The 23,586-nt window shown below is 39.2% G+C and overlaps 3 protein-coding genes across 3 annotated transcripts; all 3 read left to right on the forward strand.

Moving 5' to 3' along the window:
• Positions 1 to 679: 679 nt before the first annotated feature.
• Positions 680 to 1,519, forward strand: LOC117057838 (olfactory receptor 10A7-like). The gene has a single exon (XM_033168680.1). The coding sequence runs from the start codon at positions 737 to 739 to the stop codon at positions 1,517 to 1,519; it is 783 nt and encodes a 260-aa protein (XP_033024571.1). The 5' UTR covers positions 680 to 736.
• A 7,200-nt stretch (positions 1,520 to 8,719) lies between these two features.
• Positions 8,720 to 17,126, forward strand: LOC117057840 (vomeronasal type-2 receptor 26-like). Its single transcript, XM_033168681.1, has 3 exons — positions 8,720 to 8,734; positions 8,933 to 9,056; positions 16,207 to 17,126. The coding sequence occupies exons 1-3, from the start codon at positions 8,720 to 8,722 to the stop codon at positions 17,124 to 17,126; spliced, it is 1,059 nt and encodes a 352-aa protein (XP_033024572.1).
• A 4,774-nt stretch (positions 17,127 to 21,900) lies between these two features.
• LOC117057841 (olfactory receptor 6B1-like) lies at positions 21,901 to 22,845 on the forward strand. Its single transcript, XM_033168682.1, has one exon. The coding sequence runs from the start codon at positions 21,901 to 21,903 to the stop codon at positions 22,843 to 22,845; it is 945 nt and encodes a 314-aa protein (XP_033024573.1).
• The last annotated feature ends 741 nt before the right edge of the window (positions 22,846 to 23,586 follow it).

The raw sequence follows: 23,586 nt of genomic DNA on the forward strand, positions 1-23,586 counted from the left end.
TACAGACGCTTCTGGTTACAGACTCTGCTAACCCAGAAATAGTACCTCAGGTTAAGAACTTTGCTTCAGGGTGAGAACAGAAACCGTGCGGCGGTGGGCGCGGCGGCAGCGGGAGGCCCCATTAGCTAAAGTGGTACCTCAGGTTAAGAACAGTTTCAGGTTAAGAGCGGACATCCAGAACGAATTAAGATCTTAACCAGAGGTACCACTGTACTTAGCAATGCTTAGAATTGCAAGGGTGCAGGGGTCCTGGAGGGGTGAGTTAGACAGAGGAATGGAAATTTGGCAGGTTGGATTTCTAATGCAGATATTGTAGTTCCATTAGGTGGAAACAGGAAACCCTTATTCAATTTGAGAAATGAAATTATCGTTGTTGGAACTATAAACTCTTGCAAAAGCTAGCCAGGTTAAAAGTTGATGCATCTGAACAATTATCATATGGGGAACAAAGGAAATATGCTCCTTTTGAAGTGTTAGGATCCAAGCTATAAAAACCATTCAAATTTGCCATGAACCCTTTTCTATTTTACAGGTGCAGTTATATGAAAATAAAGAACAGATAAATATAACTGAATTTATACATGTAACTGAATTTATTCTTCTGGGATTTGGTGATCACCACCAGGCACTGCTGATTCCTCTTTTCCTGTTGTTCCTTTTCATCTACATTGTGACGATGGTTGGGAACATCCTCATCATTTTACTAGTTGCCACTGACCGACACCTTCACACCCCAATGTACTTCTTCCTTGGAAACCTCTCATGCTTGGAAACCTGCTGCAGCTCAAACATCTTGCCAAGAATGTTATCCAGTTTCCTTACAGGAAGAAAAGTGATTTCAGTCAATGCATGTTTTGTGCAACATTACTTCTTCGGGTTTTTTGGAGGTGTGGAATGCTACTTATTATCAGCAATGTCCTATGACCGGTACTTAGCTATATGTAAACCTCTCCATTATGCCACCATGATGAATGGCAAATTGTGTTTCCAACTCATAGTCAGCTCTTGGTTTAGTGGTTTTCTGTCAATTACTATGACAACGATTATCATGTCCAAGTTAGTTTTCTGTGGTGACAATAAAATTGACCATTTCTTTTGTGACACCTTCCCCATCATAGAACTATTTTGTGGTGACATGAGCACGTTAAAGTGGTATATATATGTTTTATGTTCTATATTCACCTTTCCCCCATCTATATTGACCTTCACATCATACACTTTCATAATTGTAGCCATAATGAAAATCCCTTCTGCAACTGGAAAACAAAAAGCATTTTCTACCTGTTCCTCTCATCTCCTGGTAGTTACAATTTTCTATGGCACACTGATGGCTGTCTATGTGATTCCGAACACTGACAGACTGAATGCCCTTCACAAAGTCTTCTCTATCTGTTATACTGTCCTGACTCCCATGATCAATCCCATCATATACAGTTTGAGAAATAAAGAAGTAAAGGAAGCATTGAGAAGACATATCTCATTCCTAGTTGTGCAAAATGAGAAGAAAAGACAGACTTAAGATTTGCTAAAGGCGTTGTTTTCTCAAAAGTGACTTCAAATTTGATAGCATCACTAAACATATATGCTTTCATTTTTATAGATAAATGTGCTCCTTTTTGTGCACATTAGAACAGCACACACACACACACACACACACACACACACAGAGAGAGAGAGAGAACGTGGAATACCAGAATCTGGACTAGTTCCACCACAAATTTAGCAAATTTCTAGCCTCCTTCCACAGGCTGAATCTGGCTAGAGAACCATAGAAATACTTGGGTAGGCCTTGCTCTATATTTTCAGTCAGGAGAGAGGAATGAGTTTATAAGAAACCACATTTTCCTTCCTGGGAATCATGCATCACACACACAACTAAACTTTGATGCTTTCACTTGGTCACTGTTAGATCTGAATGTTATGTGGGATTTTTCTAATCTTTTCTTGATTACCTTTTATGCTCCTGTTTTACCTTTCATTATTGTCTTCTCCTCTCTCTCTCTCTCTCCCCTTGACCCTAAATCCTCTTCTGTCCTAGGAACTCGAGGTCTCTAACTTTTGCAATATTCCTACAAGACACAGAGCTTTTTATGTATATGAAGTACATTTTTAAAGCTATGTAATCATATTGTAACAATGTTGTTGATGGCAATGATAACAGTAGTACAGTAATCACTCAGTCATTAAAATATTGATGTAGAACATATATCTTGTTTTGATCACAGTTTGTATTTGTATTTTTGCAACAGGTTCACCTTTGGTGGGGATTAAGGCTGATTTTTGGTGGGGTGTGCATGTATGGTTTACCTTTTTGCAGTTGTGGTATATATCGATCTTGGATTTAGTGTTTTGTTGAGTATTGTGTGTTCGTTTTGTGTATTAATCGAGACTATTGGTGGCATTGAACAGGGGAAAATTAGCAACTTTAAAAAATACACAAGGCTGAAATGTACAGACTGAGGTCTCTGAAAACAGATATGTTTTGCTTCCTTCATGAAGTGATAGAAAAATAGAGCAGATTTTTGTACCTGTTCGGAGAGATTCCACATCCACAGAGTAAGAGTGGAAATGAATTATTATGATATCATAACTTCAGATGATGTTGACACATGGAACAAGGACTCGAGAATGTAAACAACAGTTGGGTGCATCTGGGTAGAGGCAATCTGTCACTTATTTTAGTTTGGTTTGGCCTGTATCAAGCTTAAAAAATAATAATTTACCACAGTTCACCTAGTTCTTCTGGGTGAAATTAGTTTTCTATCTACCTTGCAATTACTGAAGCACCTGGGTAAATTCCCTCATGCCTCATATTCAGTTGAGGATCATCAGAATTATAGCAATGAAGGGATGTATTAAGAAAAAATGTTGCAGTGAAAGTGGCTAGAACTCTGTCAGGAGTGCTTAAGCGAAGCTATAAATAAGACCACCCTTTGGCCTGGCCTGACATTTCTACCTCAGATACGTAGCTCCTAAGTGATATTGTATTGTTTTATGAGCAATATGGTTTATATTGAGATTATATAGTTCATATGTGGAATATGTTTTTTCTAGCCTTGTCAAATCACTTCTTGACAAAATTCTTTGCATGTTCCATCTGGACCTCTGAGTTGTTCTTGAAATTTTATTTTTGGTGAAGCAGGTGGCAGCACAGGGTTATGAGGCACCTCTGAAAAATTTGCAATCATTTTAACCCTCCACCCTCTTCAAAATTCTTTGAATATTTTTCAGGAAACACCAAGTTCACCTTAAACACCTTTCCCATTTGTGTCCAATTCAGAGGGCAGATAGAGAGATAGATTGGAATGTATCTTCATTTGGAGGTTTTCTTCTATTACTTACTTCCTCAGTCTAGACATGCATCAAAAATTCTTGTTCTTCCTCTCTCTTATTCAGTTAATCCTTTCCTCAAACGCCTCACTTTCTTATCATAGCTCTCGGATACATGTGAAGGAAACATGCTCTGGCAGACCTTGTTCTGAAATGTTCATGATGCTCTCTCTGGTATTCCTTTCACTGCTGTTTCCAAATGTGGTAGGGAAGGAAACCAACTTTAAGTGTATACTTGAACACCACTACCCAAAGAGATACCATAAAGATGGGGACTTCATTATTGGTGCACTTGTATCTCAGTTCCTTACATGGGATAAGCTAGAGGGATTTAATATTCCACCTCCTCTTGCTTACTCATTAGATCCATAGTAAGTCACTTCTTCTTCCTTTAAAATGTTAAAGCTGTTTCAAATATGTTGTGAAATGCTTCTTCTTATAAAATAAACAAAGTTCATTTATTTAAATAAAGATGGGTCCCTGTAAGTTTTTGTGGGGGGGGGGGGTATATAGACATAGTTCTTCATATTCTTCACATATACCTGAATACATATACAAAAATATTTAAATAAGGGCTAAACTGGGAAGAATTTTTTTAACTCTTCAGCAATCACATATATTTTCCCCAAACTACTCAATGATCACTCCAAACCAAGCTGGTATTTCTGTCCATTCCACACATTAAGCAGAAGTAAACCTTGGTTTGCCTGTGAATGTTTACTCAACAGCTGCCAACAGTGGTGATTTCCATGGGGTTTACCTATGATCCAGTTCTATGCATTTTGTTATGATTACTGCATTTTTTATAAGTGGTTTCTTGCAATTACTCTTGAAATTAAATTTTGCAGTTTGTGTGCATGTGTGGTGGTAATTGAATACTGCATCTTCTGTGTATTTACTGAATTAATTCTCATTGCAGTCCCTTGACTCGCAATTATCAACATGTTCTTGCCTTGGTCTATGCAGTAGAGGAGATAAACAAGAACCCCAATCTGCTACCCAACTTGACTCTGGGATTTCATACCCATGAAAACTATTTCAATGCGAGGAAAACATATGAATGTTCATTAAGTATCATTTCAGGAAGAGGCAGAACAGTTCCGAACTACACCTGCAGGAAACAGAACAACTTAATAGCTGTTATTGGAGGGCTAAAGTCCATGTCATCCATTCAGATGTCAACTATCTTAGGTTTATACAAGATGCCACAGGTGTGTATATTGGGAGAGACTTTCATGATAGAACATTCAGACATCCAGATCTTCTTTTGGCATATTATTTATCTCTAGCGATATTAGACAGTTTATATGTGAGTACGCTTTCACCATCAATAGGAAGGATGTTGGGATGTGGATTAATATGGAAATGTGTGATGCTTTCTTTGTGACTCCCAGTGAAATGGGTACTCGTCTTCTTTCCCTACTCCCCATTTTAGATCAGCTATGGATCATCTGATGAAGTATTGAGAAGTAAAATGCTTTTCCCATTTTTCTACCGGACTGTCCCAAATGAAGGTCTTCAGACCTTAGGAATAACCAAATTGGTTTTGCATTTTGGTTGGACCTGGGTTGGCCTCATAGCATCTTATAATGAGCAAGGTGAAACCTTTGTCCTGAACTTGAAGAAGGAATTTGTCCAAAGGGGTGTATGCATTGAATTTACAGAAATGCTTCCCAAAATGCTTGATAAGACTATGCATATAAAAAATAAAATAATTAAGTCATCCTCCAGTATCATTGTGGTTTATGGAGATACAGATTTCCTCATCTGGGTAAAGATAACTTTTGAAAGTTCTGCAGTTTCAGGGAAGGTTTTAATCATCTCATCCCAATGGGACTTCCTATCGAGTGTCTCTTATTTGCATATGGGATTCTCTTCCTTCAGTGGCAGCTTGTCGTTTTCTCTCCATAAACATGAAATTGTGGGATTTCACCATTTTCTTCAGAACATAACCCTCAGCAAATACCCAGATGATGTCTTTCTGCCACATTTTTGGGGGGCTGCATTCAGCTGTTTCATTCCATCACTAGATTCAGGCAGCATGTTTTGGCAACTATGTACTGGAAATGAAAGGATTAAGGATTTGCCTAAGTACAAATTTGATTTGCAAACATTGGACTTGAGCTACAATATATACAAAGCTGTTTATGCTATTGCAAAATCTTTACATGAAATGCATTCATCCAGATACATCTCAACAAAGCTGGAGAACAGATCAAGACCAAAGATGCATAAAATTAAACCATGGGAGGTAGTAAGAATATTTACTTTCTACTTATTTGAGGTTATGAGCAATTGCTGCTAGCTTCTGTTTCCACTAAAGAAAAGTATGTCTCGGGATGGATCTATGTTAACAAAGGAATATTATTATTTAAGGTTTCCATTTCCTGAGTAATTGAAAGATGAATGACAGCAATGATGGTCTCCAGCTTAAAGAAGGGGCAACCAAATGTTCAGCTTTCCAGGAACCCGTCTGTTCCCACCAATGAAACATTTCAGTTGCAGTTATTGCTACCACTTTCTACTACTTGCTTTAGTGTGTTCTTGTTAGTCAGATTACTATTGTTCTTCAAACTGTTTTTCCAATTACAGGTGGGTAGCCGTGTTGGTCTGCCATAGTCGAAACAAAATAAAAAAAATTCTTTCCAGTAGCACCTTAGAGACCAACTGAGTTTGTTCTTGGTATGAGCTTTCGTGTGCATGCACAAGAACAAACTCAGTTGGTCTCTAAGATGCTACTGGAAAGAATTTTTTTTATTTTGTTTTTCCAATGGCAGCAATTGTGGCTCTGTGTGGCCATGGGAAAACCAGGGGTTCTCAGCTGCATGACCACCACCAGCAGTAACAGCTTTGACCAGTAGCAGGGACTTCTGGGACATCACTCCGAACTTCAGATCAGCCAATAGTGAGCATGGTTTGGGAGAGGAACCTGAGGGAGCTAGTCTCCACTCAGATCCATCTCCATTGCAAAAATTCTTGCTGTGCTTTGAGTGGCCAGCACAGTCAACACACTCACTCTGTATTTTTTGGCCCTGCCCAAAGGCTAGTAGTGAGTGTTCCAGCACAGCCTTGCTGTGGAATTAATCAGTTGCCATTTTAAGGGCCAGGGAGGAATTTGCCTGCAAACAAATTAAGCCTATCTGGAGTATTTGCCTACCTCATAGCTACAGGCACAACTTTTGGCAGAAAAGGCATTGGGTTGGATCTTCTGGTAAAGGGGTCCATGAGAAAAGTTTTGATGATTAGCCCCAGATGGGGGTTAATGGGACATAAAACATCCCAAATAATACTACTCAGTCCATGTATTTCAATTAACTGGAGAGATCGTGCTCATGGTCACACATCTGGAGGTGACTCATCGAGTGATTACAAAAGACAAGGCCTTTCCAGTGGTAGCCCTCAGACTCTGGTATTCCATCATTGAGAAAATATCATTGGTGGCATTTAGAAGCCAGTTAAAGTCTTATCTATTCACTTGGGCCTTTAAGACCCAGTAGTTGAAAATGCTTGAAAACTTTTTCTAAGTTTGTGTTTTTAGAGTCTTCATGGTGCTATTAATGCTTTGTGACAATGTTTTTAATTACATTGTTCCCAACTGGAAGCAAATAATACATAAAAATAAAACTACCGGTATTACCCTTACTTCCAGTTGCAAAAACACACACCAAAAGAACCACATTGTCCTAAAAAAATGACTTTTAAAATAACAATAGCTTGCATCCAAACTAAGTTAGTTGTACTTAGTTCCCACAGAAATCAATAGGATTGAACATTAGTCATGATTAAAATCTCGCATTGATTTCATATTGACTCAAGTTTGGGTGTAATCCAATATTTGTATTGCACATTTGAAATTAACCAAACAATTACTTTGGCTTGCCAGGTAACTTGGCTCAACAGCTGCAGATCCATCACTGTGAAAGCCCTGCTCTGAGCACAAGAAGAATCCATGTGTAAAAAAGAAAGTGCCCAGAGTAAGGCTTCTCCAGCATAGTTCATAACTTTATTACTCCAAGCATGTATATACAGGATGTCTGCGAAGGTCTAATGTTTTTTTTATTATTATTTGGGATATGAATGCAAAAAATGCTATTGTAGTATATTAAAAAATGTTGCTTGCATTTGAGCAAAAATATTGACCATTGTTCGTTTCCTTGTTTTAATTTATCATGCTATGCAGCTGCATCCTTTTCTGAAGGAAGTCAGATATCATATTACTTCAACAGATGATGTCTTTTTTGATGAGAGGGGGGAATCATCAACTGGATATGACATTCTCAATTGGTTTACCCTACCAAACAAGACCTTAATTAACAGGAAAGTTGGCAGAGTCTACATGCACCATCCATCAATTGAGCCATTTTTCTTTATAAATTCAACAAGAATTGTTTGGCAAAAGAATTTCAAGAAAGTAAGAAATGCTATGGGGTTTTTTTGTTTAATCACTGATGATTAATATAATATACTAATATTCACTAGCAATTTCTTTCCCTACTACACTAAGTAGTAATTTCATATATCTTTACTTCTTTTAAATTGAATGCAATTGTAGATGAGAATCAGAAAATCTGTCTATTTCAGGTCCATCATACTTTTGCATTTCTTTAAAATAAATTAACTCAAAATATGTACTTAAATATGGAAAAAATATATATACCTGCTACATACTTTCTGTATTGACTGATGTGCATCAGCAGAGCTTGATATAGAATCATAGAGTTGGAAGTGATCCCATGGGTCATCTTGTCCAACTGCCTGCAATGCAGGAATGCAGTGGTTTTTAAACTCTGACTGAACATGGAGTCAGGAAGATGGGAGAAGGAGACACTGCCTCTCCTTTTCTCCCTCTCAACCACATGTTTAATTACGTTTTCAAGCCTATTTAAGCATTAGGGCTCCCCCTGTTTCACTTGGGGGCTTGGTTCCAGGATAAATCAGGGCTGATAGGAAGCCCCGGATCAGCCCCCAAATCAGAATGGGAGTCTTGTGTGGAGCTTCAATAAATACACATTGCATTTGACCCATGGAAATGTCCACAAATATACAGATTCCCAGTAAAGTACACAAGAATAAAAAATGCATCTGAAGCCTTCATTTGAGCCATTTATTTTGTTTTTTTTTTCAGATATATAAAGTTTCCTTATATTCACAAAAAGCTTATGGTCTTTCAGTAATATCTTTCACATACTGACATGAACCATTGCTTTCCCCCATCATTTTTTGTGAATCTCTATTCTATTTTTTTAAAACAAAAAACAACATATTTTTATTAAAGATTTCTTGGTTTACAGAAGTATGTGCAATGTCTTTTTTTCAAGTTACATTTTCTACAGATCAGTTTCATTTGTTGAGACATTAGTGTTACCTTAGGAAGAAAAGGGGGTAAGAGATGGAGGGGGACATGGTGAGTGGGGTTGGGGTTGGGTGGCAATGTTTCTATTGTACTTAAACTTTGTGTGGGGTTTTGTGTCACCGTCGCTTGTGTGGGTTCTCTTTACTATTCACTTGTGTTCCTTTGGTGATGAGAGAGGCTGGGGTTGGCCTAGGGTGTGGTTGATTTTTGGGATTGGCTGTGGTGAACTTGGTTTTCCTGCTGTTTTAGGTTCCACAATCTATCTGCACCAAGAGCTGCCTTGAAGGTCAGCATAAGATAGCCATTGAAGGGAATCCTGTCTGTTGCTTTGCCTGTTCTCCATGCCCAGAAGGAACATTTTCTAACTACACAAGTAAGAGCTATGGAGAGATCATTTCTTGCAAAAACCTGGAATATATTCAATGTCCTGTGAATTTCAGACCCACATATATAGCTCTGAAAAATCAGGACTTCGTTCTTTGCAAATGCTCTGTATGCAAATACTCTATTACATGTAAAGAAGGATGTTTTTGTGTTCGTTTGTTTTTTTACAATTCATTCATTTTATCAGAAGGCGTCATCATAACCTATTTGATTAAAATGAAGTGGTCTCAGAATTTTATCTATCTCAGCTTTCCCCAACCTCTTGCCCTCCAGATGTTCTAAACTACAGCACCCATCACTCCCAGCCAGCATGATCCAAAACATCAGGAGGACATGAGGTTGGGGAAGGGTGATCTAGTTAGTGAGTGTAGGCCTTAAAATAGTTGAAAGTGAGTTAGAGACTAGTTTCATGTGAGGCATAAAATCATTTATTTTGACTCACTGTTTCTGTTTTTGAAGCAAAACTGTTTACTTGATGTGACAGTGAAACGAGTGTGGTACAAACTGCATTGGGATTTTTTTTAATACTACAAGTGCATATATTTAGCTGTATTGATCTCAGTGGAATCAATATACTGGCTTATCTTAAATTTAAGCCCTACAGAGTTTAGTTGGCTTGTGGTTCATTCTCTAATGCAGGGAGGGCCAACCGAAGACCAATTCATGACCCAGCATGCTTCTACTGCAGAAACATGGGGGTGGCTGGAACAAGAGCTCTGCCCACTGAACCCCAGAGGGGACTTGTGGGTGCAGGAGAGATAAGAAGAAGCCCCATGCTGCCAAACTCACACGCGATGACATTTTTTTTCAAAGAGGATGCTAGCACCAATGCCATTGCTGCTACTAAGACAAGCAGATTCCCCTTATCTGAACAGATGAGTTTGCTTTCCACCCTAAGGGAGATTCAGCTCAGTTTTTCGTGTGAATCCCCAAACTAGGCAAACAGTTTGTAACTATAGGAGGGAGACACATGCACCTTTAGAAAATATTATCAAACTACAGTGGTACCTTAGGTTACAGACGCTTCAGGTTGCAGATGCTTCAGGTTACAGACTCTGCTAACACAGAAATAATGCTTCAGGTTAAGAACTTTGTTCAGGATAAGAACAGAAATCGTGTTCTGGTGGTGCAGTGGCAGCAGGAGGTCCCATTAGCTAAAGTGGTGCTTCAGGTTAAGAACAGTTTCAGGTTAAGAACGGACCTCCAAAACGAATTAAGTTCTTAACCCGAGGTACCACTGTATCAGGAGCTCGCACTGCATGCCATGTTAGCTGCTGATACTAAAATGGATTGTCTTTGCATCACTTCAGCTGGACTTTCTGGCTGCAAAGCATTCCCCCCCCTTATTTTTTTTTTTTTTACTTCAAACCTTTATTAGGCATTTACATATAAAATTGCAAGATCAAGAGTCACGTACAAAAACTTTAAAATATATATACACAAAGAAACAACATTTAAACTCATAGGCTGATGTATGGTGTGTGTTAGTAAAAATCTAAAATTTCCTCCTGTTAAAGTGCTCCTTGAAGCACTGCTGCCAAAAATTCAGCTACCCCCGCAGTCACCCCTTGGTCGATGTCAGAGAGACAGAATCCAACACTTCCACCCTGCTGCGGTTCCAAACCGTCCAAACGGGGGGATAACACACGTTCACGCAGCGTACTGTGCAGTGGACAATAAAAGAGAATATGCTCCACAGTGTCCGGGACATTCAGGGGACATCTGCAGTATCTCTTGTTTCTGGGAACATTCTGATATCTACCCCTGACAAATGCCGAGGGAAAGATATTCAGTCGGGCCAACATAAATGCCCTACGTTGGGCTGGTATTATTAGTTTAGTAACGTAGTTGACCCTATCGAGGATATTTAAATCATAGAATATAGGAGAGCAAATTTTGTTTACTGCTGCCGCAATATTTTGTCTCTCAACATCCTTTAGTCTAATTAAGACATTATGATAGATATGTTGCTCACTTGAGTTGTACAAGGGCTCCAGCTCGATGCCTATCGATCTGATTTTATTTTCTAGGAGTTGGTACCATCTAGATTTATAGGAGTCCTTAAGCAGGTCAGAGAGCAAACTTGATGGTGGACAGCGGAAATGGCAGCGCAGCCAGTATTTTATAGCGGTGGTCCAGGCCCAGTATTCCATTGTGTGTATGCCTAATTCTGCACACATTGTTTCATATTTAATGACATTTGGGAGTCCCAGGATACGTCTCAAGAAACTAGAGTGAATCTTTTCTAAGTCACTGTTAAGTGCTTGTACCCATAGTGGAATCCCATAAAATATCTGGGATAGCACTTTTGCTTGGAATATCTGGTTGGCCGCAGGGATGAATTGATTTCCCTTTTGATAATAAAAACGAGTAACTACTGATGAGGTACACTTTGCCTGTTTTATAGCATTTGTGCGATGAATAGACCACCCTAAATTGCTCTGAAATAGAATTCCCAGATATCTATAGATCTTCACTTGTTGGATTTCTTGCTCTCTTATTTTCCATTTCTCTAATTTCCAGCTGTTAGAGAAGACCAAAATTTTTGTCTTCTCATAATTTATAGAGAGTTTGTTAATTTCACAGTAGAGGGTCAGGGAAAGTATAAGACGTTTCAAACCCAAACTTGTTAATGATAGCAAGACAGCGTCATCGGCGTATAATAAAAGAGGAACATGTTTCTGATTAAGTTTGGGGGCGTGTGATTCTATTTTTTGAAAGTGGTCTGGCAGATCTGATAGAAATAAATTAAATAGAAAGGGGGCAAGAATACATCCTTGTTTTACCCCTTTCGTGTTTGGGATATCAGACGAAAGATGACCTTTAATATTAAGTTTGACTTGACAAATATTAAAAGAATATAGGTTTTGTATTAGAATCAGTAGGCGTTGATCAATTTTTAGCTCAACAAGTTTCTTCCACAATTTTTCACGGTCAATTGAGTCAAAGGCACCACGAAAGTCTACAAAAGCTGCATAAATCTTAGATTGCTTTTGCGACCTATATTTTTCGACCAAATGCATAAGTACAAGGCAGTGGTCTAAAGTAGAGCAGCCTTTAGAGAAGCCTATTTGTTCTTTCCCTGGTAAATTTAGATTTTTCATCCAGGTAAGAAGTTTAGATAAAAGATGCTTGGCATAGATTTTCCCTACCACTGATATCAGGCTTATCGGTCTATAATTCTTTGGTTGGTTTGGGTCGCCGTTTTTAAAGATTGGGATAATTATTGATCTTAGCCATATCTCAGGTATGATCCCGTGTTTATCAATGAGAGTAAATAATTGAGCTAAGGGTTCAGCCCACCAGTCTATGTATGTCTTGAATAGTTCTATCGGTAAACCGTCTGGCCCGGGTGATTTCCCTGATTTGAAATTTTTGACTATCTCTCTAATTTCCTCCTCTTCTACCCTTGGCCACTCCTTCAATTTGTCTATTTTATTGTTTATGTCCTCGTTTCCTTTGAGTTCGTTATATAGATCGTTGAATACGGATGTGAAATATTGGGACCATTTAGATTCTGTGATTGGTGAAGGAGTTAATTGATGGTTGGCTTTCTGGCCTCCATACACTAGCATCCAGAAAGCTTTGTTGTTTTTACTCTGAATTGAGTCGAATAACTGTAACCATTGTTGGATGGCATATTTTTGTTTCTTTTCGGCCAGAATATAGTGATATTTTCTTTTTTCATCTAAATAGGCGGGTTCTAGTTTGGTATGGTTATTTTTGAAGGATTGGCGCAGTTTTCTTTTAAGTTGGAAACATTCTTCATCAAACCAAGGGCTAGCGCTGTGTTTAAGTGCCCAAATTTTAGGTGGAGTATTAAGATCTACGAACATTTGAAAAATCTCATCATAGGTTTTCAGAATATCCCTATGGGAATTGATGTTCTTTAAATTTAGTAATATTTGTTTTCTCAAATTGGTTGTAAGTTTTTGCCCCACTACTGCACTCATTTCTTGGGACCATTTTAGTTGGGTCATTTGTTTATGTTGACAAGGTCCTGTAATGTTACAATTGGTTATTTCATTTTCAAACTTTAAATTGATAGACAGCAATAGTGGTTGGTGATCGCTTTCAGTACGCATTCCAATTTTGAAGTCCATAATCAAGTTTACAATACTATAAGGGACAAGGATATAATCGATAACACTGCATCCTCTGGGGGAAAAATATGTAAACTCCCCACTTCCATCCCCTTTTGTTGAACCATTCACAATCTGCAGGTTAAAGTTGTTACAAAACTCAAGTAGATATAGGCCTTCCCTATTTACAACCCTATCTCTGGAGAGTCGTCCTATTTTCAGGGCGTAAGCAGTATCGTTATCAGTATTCCAATTTAATTTGCTACATAGTTGTTCATTATTGGCTCCCACTCTGGCATTGAAATCGCCTGCTATTATTAGTGGGGCGTTTGGGTATTTATCAATCAGGTTTTCTATATAAAGGGTTAATTGTGACCAGTTCTCACTGCAGATGTTACTTTTGGTAGGGGGAACATAGACATTTACAAGTAGCAAAGTATTGTTTTTTGGGGTTAAAAGTAAAGCTTGTGCAAGTGGAGAGCATTCTTTTAGCTGTTTGATTTCAAACCCTAAGTTGTCTTTAATCAGGCAGCAGAAACCTGCCTTCGGCCGACCCCTCGTATTTATTTTCCATGCAGGTATCATATAGGAGGTGAATCCTCTGATTTTGATCTTTCCGGTTGACCATGTTTCTTGTAGAAGTATTAGTTCAAAGTCTTTGAAAAAGTTCATTAGATCTGGGTCACCGCCTTTATTTCCCCACCCTGCGATGTTCCAGGACAGCAGGCGTAAAGTCTGCTTTTGAGTTTGCGGCTGATTTGTAGAGTTTAGTCAGTCTAATTCAGTTATTAAACTCAGAGAGAGGTTTTGTCCTGCACAGATACAGCCATTTGCCACTGCTTTCGGTGGGGAACATGTCGGCGGATCCTCTAATTTCTTTTTTGAGGTGCAAGAAGTTGGAACTCCCTCCCTTTCTTGGGCTTCTTCCTTTGGTGTTCCTTGTTCCTGAGGGATTTCTATAGTTGGCAGACAGTTGTGGGCGTTGGATCTATTATCAGTCTCTTCTTCCATTTCTTTGGCCTCATTTGATGTTAAACTCAGACCATCAGCTCTGCCGATGATCATCTGTTGTTCGACAGTGTCAGTATTGTTTGTAGTTCCTAAGGAAGGGCTACCTATTTCATTTGGAGCTAGTACTTGATAGCTCAGCCAGGAATTTGTGGTCACGTTATTTGGATTCTTCCTCTCCGTGATATATTCCATAGGGGGCTGAGTTTGTAGCTCTGCATCTATGTATTTGAAATTTCCACTGGTAGTACTCTTTTTAACTATGCATTTTGGGGAGAGAGCTGGTAGATGCAGGGTTTGATTGTATGTTGTTTCTCCTGCATTTTGTTGACCGTGTTGATGTATTTTGGTCAGCTTGGACTGTAGTTTCGTCAGTTTGCTAAGTATACTTATTTGTTCTTTATCTGGTAGATTGAGGAAATTACTCAGCAAATCTTCTTCTTCTGGGGCTGTCCAATCTGCTGGATCGAGAGCAGAGCTGTCTTTTAATGTTACGGATGCATAGTTCGGTAACTTAGGTTTTTCTTGTGTAGTCTCCCGAGTCACTGACTGCAGTTTTTCCCATCGACTGAGTTTTTCCACAGGAGTAGGACAGGTATCAACTTCAGATGACGTAGTTTTGTTGAACCTGTTCAGTCTCTTAAATGCAGTCAATGGTCTGAGTGAAATGTCTTCGAAATGTCGATGTGGGATAATTCCTTTCTGGGCTAAATAAGCTTTCCCCTCTAGAATTTTGGTTGGGATTCTATGACTGCCAAATCTTAGAAGTATTTTTTTAGAATATCCATCGTTGACAAGCCTCTTGGTTGCTTTTAAATCGATGCTTCCACCATCAAGGCCTAGAAGCAGATTCAGATGATGCCTGGCCCAGGTAGTTGATTCCCAGTAAGGTAGAGACCCTCTATATGGAAAAATATGCAGAACTATCTCACATGGTTTCAGTACCAGGTTGACTGGGTGAAGGAGATTTTCTCTGGTTTTTGGCAGGTTTACAGATGTACGTTTGTGTTTGTTCTGCTTGTCTCTAGGGCTTGTTAAGGGAGGCAAAAAGGGGATAGATTGCCTCTTATCGTCTAAGTTATCCAACTTCTTGGAAATGATTTGTAATTGTTCAAAGATTTTTTGAGCTGTTTGAGCGGACAATAAACAGCATTCCTCCAGCAGATCCATCTTTCTATCAATCAATCTTTGTGCCTCGATTAAGGGGGTAATAGCTTTATCCTTCTCATTTATTGCTGTAAATATCTCTTCCACTGTTTCTTCGTGCAAAGAGTTGGAGAGTTTTTTTGGAAGAGATATGGGCTGTTTTTGAGGCAGCAGATAATTGTCTAAATTACTCTGTTTGAGACCTGGAGACCCTATGTCAGTGTCCATATCAGGACATCTGGGTCTTTTAGTTCCTCTCATTACTAGATTCTTCTTAGATCAGTGAGGCCAAAGTTCTGAGAAGAATATTAGGGTTCCAAGTCACAATCTCAATCGGTCTTGAGTGGTTTGCAGCAGAGGTTTTAAGTTGTGAGATAATAAGAGATACATGAAAGTCAGGAGGAATTTAAGGCTGAGTCCAATTAGGGCACTCCTTCCTCTCCTTCTCCCTCGGTTTGTTGAAAATAATTTGGAGGTTGGGGGGGTCGAAGGACTTAGAAGTAGTGAAGGAGTTTGTGGATTGATAGCTTTGGGAGTTAAAAGCCTTGAGTTTTTAAAAGTTAGAGTTAAAAGTAGTTAAGGTTAAAGTCCTTAAAAATTCTTGGATGAGTTGACGCGAGGAGTCAACAGGAAGCCCAGGCGGGAATGCCAGGTAGGTTACTTAACTTCATTAAGATTAAATCACGGCACCAGGGCAGTCAAAGTATTCAAAGTATTCAAAAATACAACAGCTTCAACCTTTGATTTAGAGGGGTAAAAAGGCTAAAAGTAACAGAAGGGGAGGACCACCAACAAAGGCTTATAGTTGAAGATTTCTTTGAGCTCCGATAAGAGCGTCTTACCTCGGCGCCATCTTTTTTCCTGTTGTCCCCCTTAATTTTAATGTTTCTTCCTTTCATTCAGATGCAGATCGTTGTGAGAAATGCCCAGAAGATCAGTACCCAAATCCAGATAAGACAAACTGCATTCCAAAGTCAGTCACATTTTTGTCATTTCATGAGCCTTTGGGGATTGGTTTGGCTGGGATAGCTGGTTCCCTTTTTCTTATCACGATTTTGGTGCTAGGGGTTTTTATTAAGAACCAGGATACTCCCATTGTAAAAGCCAACAATCAGAATCTTACCTACACCCTTCTCGTTACCCTGATGCTCTGCTTTCTTTGTTCCTTGCTGTTTATTGGTCAGCCTGGAAAAGTGACTTGCCTTCTCCGACAAACTACTTTTGGGATTATATTTTCTGCCTCTATTTCTTGTGTCCTGGCAAAGACTGTCACTGTGGTTCTGGCTTTCATGGCCACTAAGCCTGGAAATAAGATTAGGAAATGGAATGGAACAAAATTGACAAACTCCATCACTCTTTTCTGTACCCTTACTCAAGTTATCATCTGCATTGCCTGGCTTAAATCCTCTCCTCCATTCCCTGATTTTGACTTTGAATCTGAGGCTAATCACATAGTAATCCAGTGTAATGAAGGAGCTGCCCCTCTGTTCTACACTGTCCTTGGTTACATGGCCTTTCTTGCTATTGTAAGCTTCTCTGTAGCTTTTCTAGCCAGGAAGCTACCAGACATTTTCAATGAAGCCAAGTTCATCACCTTCAGCATGCTGATTTTTTGTAGCATCTGGATCTCATTTATTCCCACATATTTCAGCACTAAAGGGAAGTTTATGGTGGCTGTAGAGGTCTTCTCCATTTTAACCTCCAGTGCAGGCTTGCTGGGGTGCATCTTCTTCCCCAAAGTCTTCATTATTGTCATGAGGCCTGACCAGAACACCAAAAGGAAGTTACTAAAGAAATCAAATGCTGGAACAAATGAGTTATAAGAATAAAAGAAGAAGAAGAAGAAGAAGAGTTTGGATTTGATATCCCGCTTTTCACTACCCGAAGGAGTCTCAAAGCGGCTAACATTCTCCTTTCCCTTCCTCCCCCACAACAAACACTCTGTGAGGTGAGTGGGGCTGAGAGACTTCAGAGAAGTGTGACTAGCCCAAGGTCACCCAGCAGCTGCATGTGGAGGAGTGGAGACGCGAACCCGGTTCCCCAGATAACGAGTCTGCCGTTCTTAAGCACTACACCACAGTGGCTCTTTTGCTCTTAAATTCCTAGCAAAGAAAGGAAGGGCTCTTGGAAAACAGGTCCAAAAAAACCCATCCCCTTCCATGGGGCAATTTTCTCTGCAAATGTGTAGGAGAATTTTGAGAAAGGGGAGACATTTTTGAGGAAAATAATGTGGGGGATTAGACAAAGTGTCCAAGGGTGGGAGAATATTTAGGGTTTTTTGTTTGTTTGTTTGTTTTTACACATGTAGTGACTCTGAGTTAGTATGAGGCTTCCACGCCCTCCCCACCATGTTTCCAGTTCCAGAATTCCCATGGATATTCTTTCCCAGGAAATGTGGGTGGGAGGCCTCTTTATAGTTTAAAAGGCATCATGATTGGTGAAGCTCTCTATAGCCTTCCACCTACATTTCCTAGAATGCCCAAAGGAGGGGGGGGACACCACATGTGCCATCACTCCAATAGTCATTTCTATCCGGAAGTGTGGTAGAGTGCAGCCCCATACCACCCAAATGCTTCTTCTTAATTTTGAGCAAAGGGAAAAATATGAAAAACCACTTAATCTAATGACAAAGGTGTGCTTCTCAGAAATGTGCTTTGCCAAAATGAAAAGCCGGACTAATATTTCTGGTGAAAACTATCATGAAGATAAGTCCATAGAGAGGATGCATAATAAAAACAACTTTAATACGAATTGTTATGAAGTGAGAAACAACTGACACAAGCACACAGTGCCTGAGAGATGATACAGGTAGTTCCTGGTACGGCAACCAGAAAGGTCAATATGATAATAATAATAATAATAATAATAATAATAATAATAATAATAATAATTTATTTATTTATACCCCACCCATCTGGCTGGGTTTCCTCAGCCATGCTACAACATGTGTGCCTAAATATTTGCTTCTGTATTCTAGAGCCTTCTCAACAAGTGTAAATAAAGAGTGTAAATAAAGAGGTCCTAACAGATAAACTAAAAGTCTCCGGTGTTCTCTCCTCTGATGGAAACTGATGCCAAGATGCTGTCGGAAATGTGGTCTTTCCAGTCCCACTCTTTCAGTTACCTGCAGCAGAGAACAAGTTGTGCATGTGCACACCCACACCCACACACACCATTCCATGTAAAGAAGTAAACTGCATAGACAGTTGAATATTTAATAATGGAGATAAGCTAGCAGCTTCTAAGAGGCAGCAGGAGAGTTTGGGCTCAGTAGCACACACAACTCTGTCCTTGAACACCACTTCCTGTCTCTCAGTATCTGCCACAAGATGCAGCTGCCTCAGTCTGCCTAACATAGGGCTAGCCCTGAAAGAACAACACTTTTAACTACATGCAAAAGGAGGCAGCATGTAGTAAGTTAGTAAGAATAAGTACACAACAGAGTAGTAGAAGCTATCTTACACTTTGGGTACCATTCTGTGTAGCAAATTGGTCTTAGTTTAGCACATATACTGTAGAATTAACTGAAATGGTTAATCCTAGTGAGATGTGTTTCGAAATATACTCCACTACATGAACCCTAGAAGTTGCAGCCATGCCCCAGATGGCTAAAGCTTCTGCACCACAGTATTTTTTTACCTCATTAGTGTTTTCAGACTGATTTCAAATTCAGACTGAATTCTTTGGGAAGGTGGCCATATTAGTAATGCCAAATCCAGATGGCAATACCCCAAAACATAGTGTCCAATGATGGCACACACATGAAAGCAGTGGATGCTTGGTGGAAGGACCCTGAGTGAGAGGTGGGGAAGGGAAGATATCCCAGAGTGAGAAACTGGGAGGAGAAGAAGAGTTCCCAGATGAGAGCTGGGAGTGTCCACCACCTTCTGTGCAAGACAAGGGTTAAGTGCTGCCTTTGGCAGAGGTCTCTGTGTTTTCTCTCTCTCTTCCTTTGTTTTATTTAGATTAGTTTCTTTTATTTTACTGTATTATGAAAAAGCTTTAATAAAATCTTATGAGAAGAAGAAGAAAGATTTCAACTTGCTTCTTAATGGCTTCCAGGACAAAAGAACTGGCTATGACATTTAAAGCCATATATATTTAGGATAGGCATACATGAAAGACCACCTTCACTCATATTTTTATTTTTATTTTATTTTAATTACATTTAAATTTCGCATTTCCTCTAAGAAGTTCAAGGTGGCAAACATAGAACTCCCTCTTCCCATTTTACTGTCAAACCAACCCTGAGCTAGGTTAGGTCAACAGAAAGTGTCTGGCTCAAGGTCACCCACTTCATTGCTGAGCTGGGATTTGAACCCTGTCTTCCAGGACCTAGTCCAATACTTTAACCACCACACCACACTGGTTCTCATATGTATCCAATAAGAGCCTGCTTGCTTATTAAAAGAATCAATGGGGACTCTCTTATGCCTGATGTAAATTTATTTACTATGTTTAAACAAAAATACTGATGCTAGCTTTGGGAATTCTGGGTCTTCCACTTTGGGATTTCTAGATATCTGCAACTAGACCTTAATAATTCCCTCTCTTCATACACTTACCTTAATTAATTCCCTAGAATGTTGAATGTAAACAGATTTGTGGTTGTCATCACAGTAGAGTAGTCCACAAACCTCCATGCATTACAGTTTCATAAGGATATGATGTTGCCTGTTGAGTGCAGCTCATTTTTCGTCCAGTAAAATCATTCATTTTTTTGTTTCTAGAAAGAAAGAAGTGTAACCATGGTTGTTGGGGTACTATTGTTACAATGTAATCTGGATCATTGTGACTAAATTCAGAAGGGGGAAAAATAAGGTGGTTTTATTTGAAGTTCACATTTGATTAGCTACCCATGCAGTATCTACAAGGAGCAGAGCTGGCTGCTTGATGGTGCCCAACAATTGGATTCTACTTGAATCTCAAGACAGCTGATTTCACTCTAAGAGGTTGTAGACTCTGCTCGTTAGACTGTAGTGTAGGTTGTGAGGATGTAAAGTAAAAGGCTTAATGTGGCATGAAAGGGGGATAAGATACAGCATCTTCAGATAAGATACTTGTGATAATTTGGCCTAAAAGCAAAACATGCCATCTCATTATAATCATGAAATCACCATTACCTTTTAAATATGTTGCTAAACTCGAATGAACTTGCCAATTTTAAATGATTGTGCAAATGCAACGTACTTAGCAAATTGAAATAGAAGATGTTTAAATAATGATATGATACTGCTCATTTGTCTTTGCAATTTGACATGGGTTTGACCTGAGAGACCATACTCGCGTAATATGAGAAAAACATAAATAGAAGAGAAATGTGGTTACATGTAGCACTTAAAATCAGTAGCACTTAAGATCCAATAAGCTATACTTATTCTTATTGCACTTGTGTTAGTATCTGAGTGCAGTACCGTCAATTTCCATAGGCAACTGGATTGTTCAAATTGCTTCTGATAGAGACAAATAAGGAACAGCAGATGGAAGTCATGAACAATGAGTTTTATTAAACTAAGTTTTGCTCAGAATAGTCCTGCTGAAATTAATGAACATGAATAAGTCTATTCATTTCAATGGATATCCTCTGAGTAAATATTTGCTTATTTCATAAAAATGTTTTTTTTTTCTTTTTTGTAAGCAAGTTTCAAAGTAATATTTGTTTAAAATCTACACTGATTTTGAAAAATGAAAGATGTCATCCGTGTCTCATCTATAAATAATTAGAGAAAAGTATGTTTCCTTTTCTAGAAGCTGTGTGGTATTATACTGCTCTATAAATATTTTCTGGACTCTTTAGGACTTTTCAGGAGTCATGTATATGGCTACATTTAGTGTGTACATAGTATCCAAAGAATACCAGAAAACTGAAGAGATTAATGTTTTATAGGGAAAAAAAACCAAACTTCATCAGAAAACAAGAAATAATCTGTTCCTTTCAACTGCTGAACCAAGAAACTTGCTTATTAAAAGAATGATCTCCACATTCACACACTTGTGCTATCAGAGACATGGCCGGCAGAGAGGACCCTGCAGAGGGGGAAGGAAGAGGCAGAGGAAAACAGGAACTTGATTCTTTCACATGATGAAAGGGAGATGATAAGCCCTTCTCACTCTGGAATGCTGCCTGTAAGTTTTTGGAGCAGCACAGAGATGCAGGAGCAGCAGGCAGGTGGTAGGAGGGGGTTGGATTCAGCTACATAGGAGGAGGAATTGGCTGCACCTGAGTCTCCAAGAAGTAGGAGGAGGAGCAAGTGATTTGAACAAAGGAAGACCAGAAGGAAGCAGGAGAGGACGTGGCATATATCTGGCCTTGGGAGGGGCCGGAAGCTAGTTGAGTCAACTGACTCTGACAGTGAGGAATGAGTTGTGGAAGCTCAGACTGCTGAAAGCCTGTTATTGCTAAATAAACCTCAACTAGTGAAACTCCCAGTGTGTGAGAGAAGTGCTAAACCTGACATGTGCACATGCACATAAAAACACAGAGTGTAGTCATACTTGGACTATATATTAAACGTTACGTATCAGATTTGAATGATGAAACCTCTCTTTCTACCTATTGCATTTTGCAGTTCCTTGAAATACCCTGAGGACCATTTCATGGATAATAAACAATGGAACAATCAAACAGCAGTCAAAGAATTCATCCTCCTTGGATTTGGGAATATCCATTCATTTCAGCTCCTTTTCCTGGTGTTTCTAGTGATTTACCTCGTGACCATGTTGGGAAACCTTTTGATTGTTATCTTAGTTGCAGCTGATCAACACCTACACACTCCCATGTACTTCTTCCTAGCAAATTTGTCTTCTTTAGAGTCGTGTTACATCTCAACTATTTTGCCCAGAATGCTTAACAGTTTCATAACTGGGAACCAGTCTATATCTGTGAATTCTTGTTTCATGCAACTGTATTTCTTTGGGGCCTTGGCTACTGCAGAATGCTATCTGCTTGCTGCTATGTCTTATGATCGGTACCTGGCAATCTGCAAACCATTGCATTATGTGACCATTATGAATGCCAGGTTCTCCTTGCGACTTTCAAGTGGTTCTTGGGTCATTGGATTCCTCGTTAATAGTTTAACGACCTCTTCAATGATGCACTTAACATTCTGTGGACCTAACGAAATCGACCACTTCTTCTGTGATTTTGCACCATTACTTCAACTGTCTTGTAACGATACCCTGAAAATACAGCTGCTGATTTTTGTTCTGTCAGCTCTGTTTAGATTGGTGCCATTTCTTTTAACACTTACTTCCTACAGCTGCATCATAAAAACCATTCTGAGGATCCCATCCACTTTAGGAAGGAAGAAAGCATTTTCCACCTGTTCATCACACCTCATTGTGGTTACACTCTTTTATGGCACTATAGTCATTGTATATGTGTTGCCAAAAACCAGAACACTTAGAGACCTTAACAAGGCCTGCTCTGTCTTCTACACTGTCTTAACACCCTTGGTGAATCCTTTCGTTTACAGCCTGAGAAATAAAGACATTAAACAAGCATTAAGGAAAGCTGTGAGATATTTTGACGATAGATCATAAGCATCATCAGGCTTTCCTCTGTATACTCCAGGAATGGGGAACTTGTTGGACTTCAACTTCCATGAGTTCCAGCTACCAGATAATGGTCAGCGTTGATAGGAGAAGCAGTTCAGCAACAACGGGAGGGCCTTTTTTATTTAAATAAAAATGAAAAAGCTGCCACTACTATTACAATGAGATGGCTACCATGGTCATACCTTGTTTGAATTAGAATGCTAAATTGCATATACAGCCTGGTCTGATCCATTCAGTTAATATGTATGTTCTTATGACAAAATTGCAATCACACCTATTTGCAACCTCATGCATATGCTCTAGACTTGTGAATGGGGAAGATGTTTTTTCCTATCACAAGCAGCTTTAAACGCAAATCGATTCAGAAATATTTAGTAACCCCCTGACATTTAGTAGCCCCCTGACATTTGAAACACTGCTGACTAGCAGCAAAAAAATGTATTCCTTACTACATAAGAGACCACAACACTGTTTCCTATATTTTCCTTTGGATGCCTGGGTCTTCCGAGGAAGCTGATGCAGGTCATGTGACACAATGGGTCAGTGCATCTGTGGTTTGAGCTAGCCAAGAATGGCTGTGGGCAGGATTCCTGCACTGCAGGGAGTTGGACTAGATGATCCTCAGGGTCCCTTCCAACTCTACAATTCTATGATTCTGTGGTTCTATGGTTATAGATCATGCCCATAATGTAAGCTCCCTGAGGCACCAACCACCTCACATTGCCA

The sequence above is a fragment of the Lacerta agilis genome, chromosome 14 (genome assembly GCF_009819535.1).
Source record: "Lacerta agilis isolate rLacAgi1 chromosome 14, rLacAgi1.pri, whole genome shotgun sequence".
NCBI classification, from domain to species: Eukaryota; Metazoa; Chordata; class Lepidosauria; order Squamata; family Lacertidae; genus Lacerta; species Lacerta agilis.

Excerpts from the sequence above, each read along its gene's own strand:
- LOC117057838 (XM_033168680.1), top strand. The coding sequence starts at position 737 with ATGTACTTCTTCCTTGGAAACCTCTCATGCTTGGAAACCTGCTGCAGC.
- LOC117057840 (XM_033168681.1), top strand. Across the intron at positions 9,057-16,206 it reads AACATTTTCTAACTACACAA|ATGCAGATCGTTGTGAGAAA; the intron begins GTAAGAGCTATG and ends CCTTTCATTCAG.
- LOC117057841 (XM_033168682.1), top strand. The coding sequence starts at position 21,901 with ATGGATAATAAACAATGGAACAATCAAACAGCAGTCAAAGAATTCATC.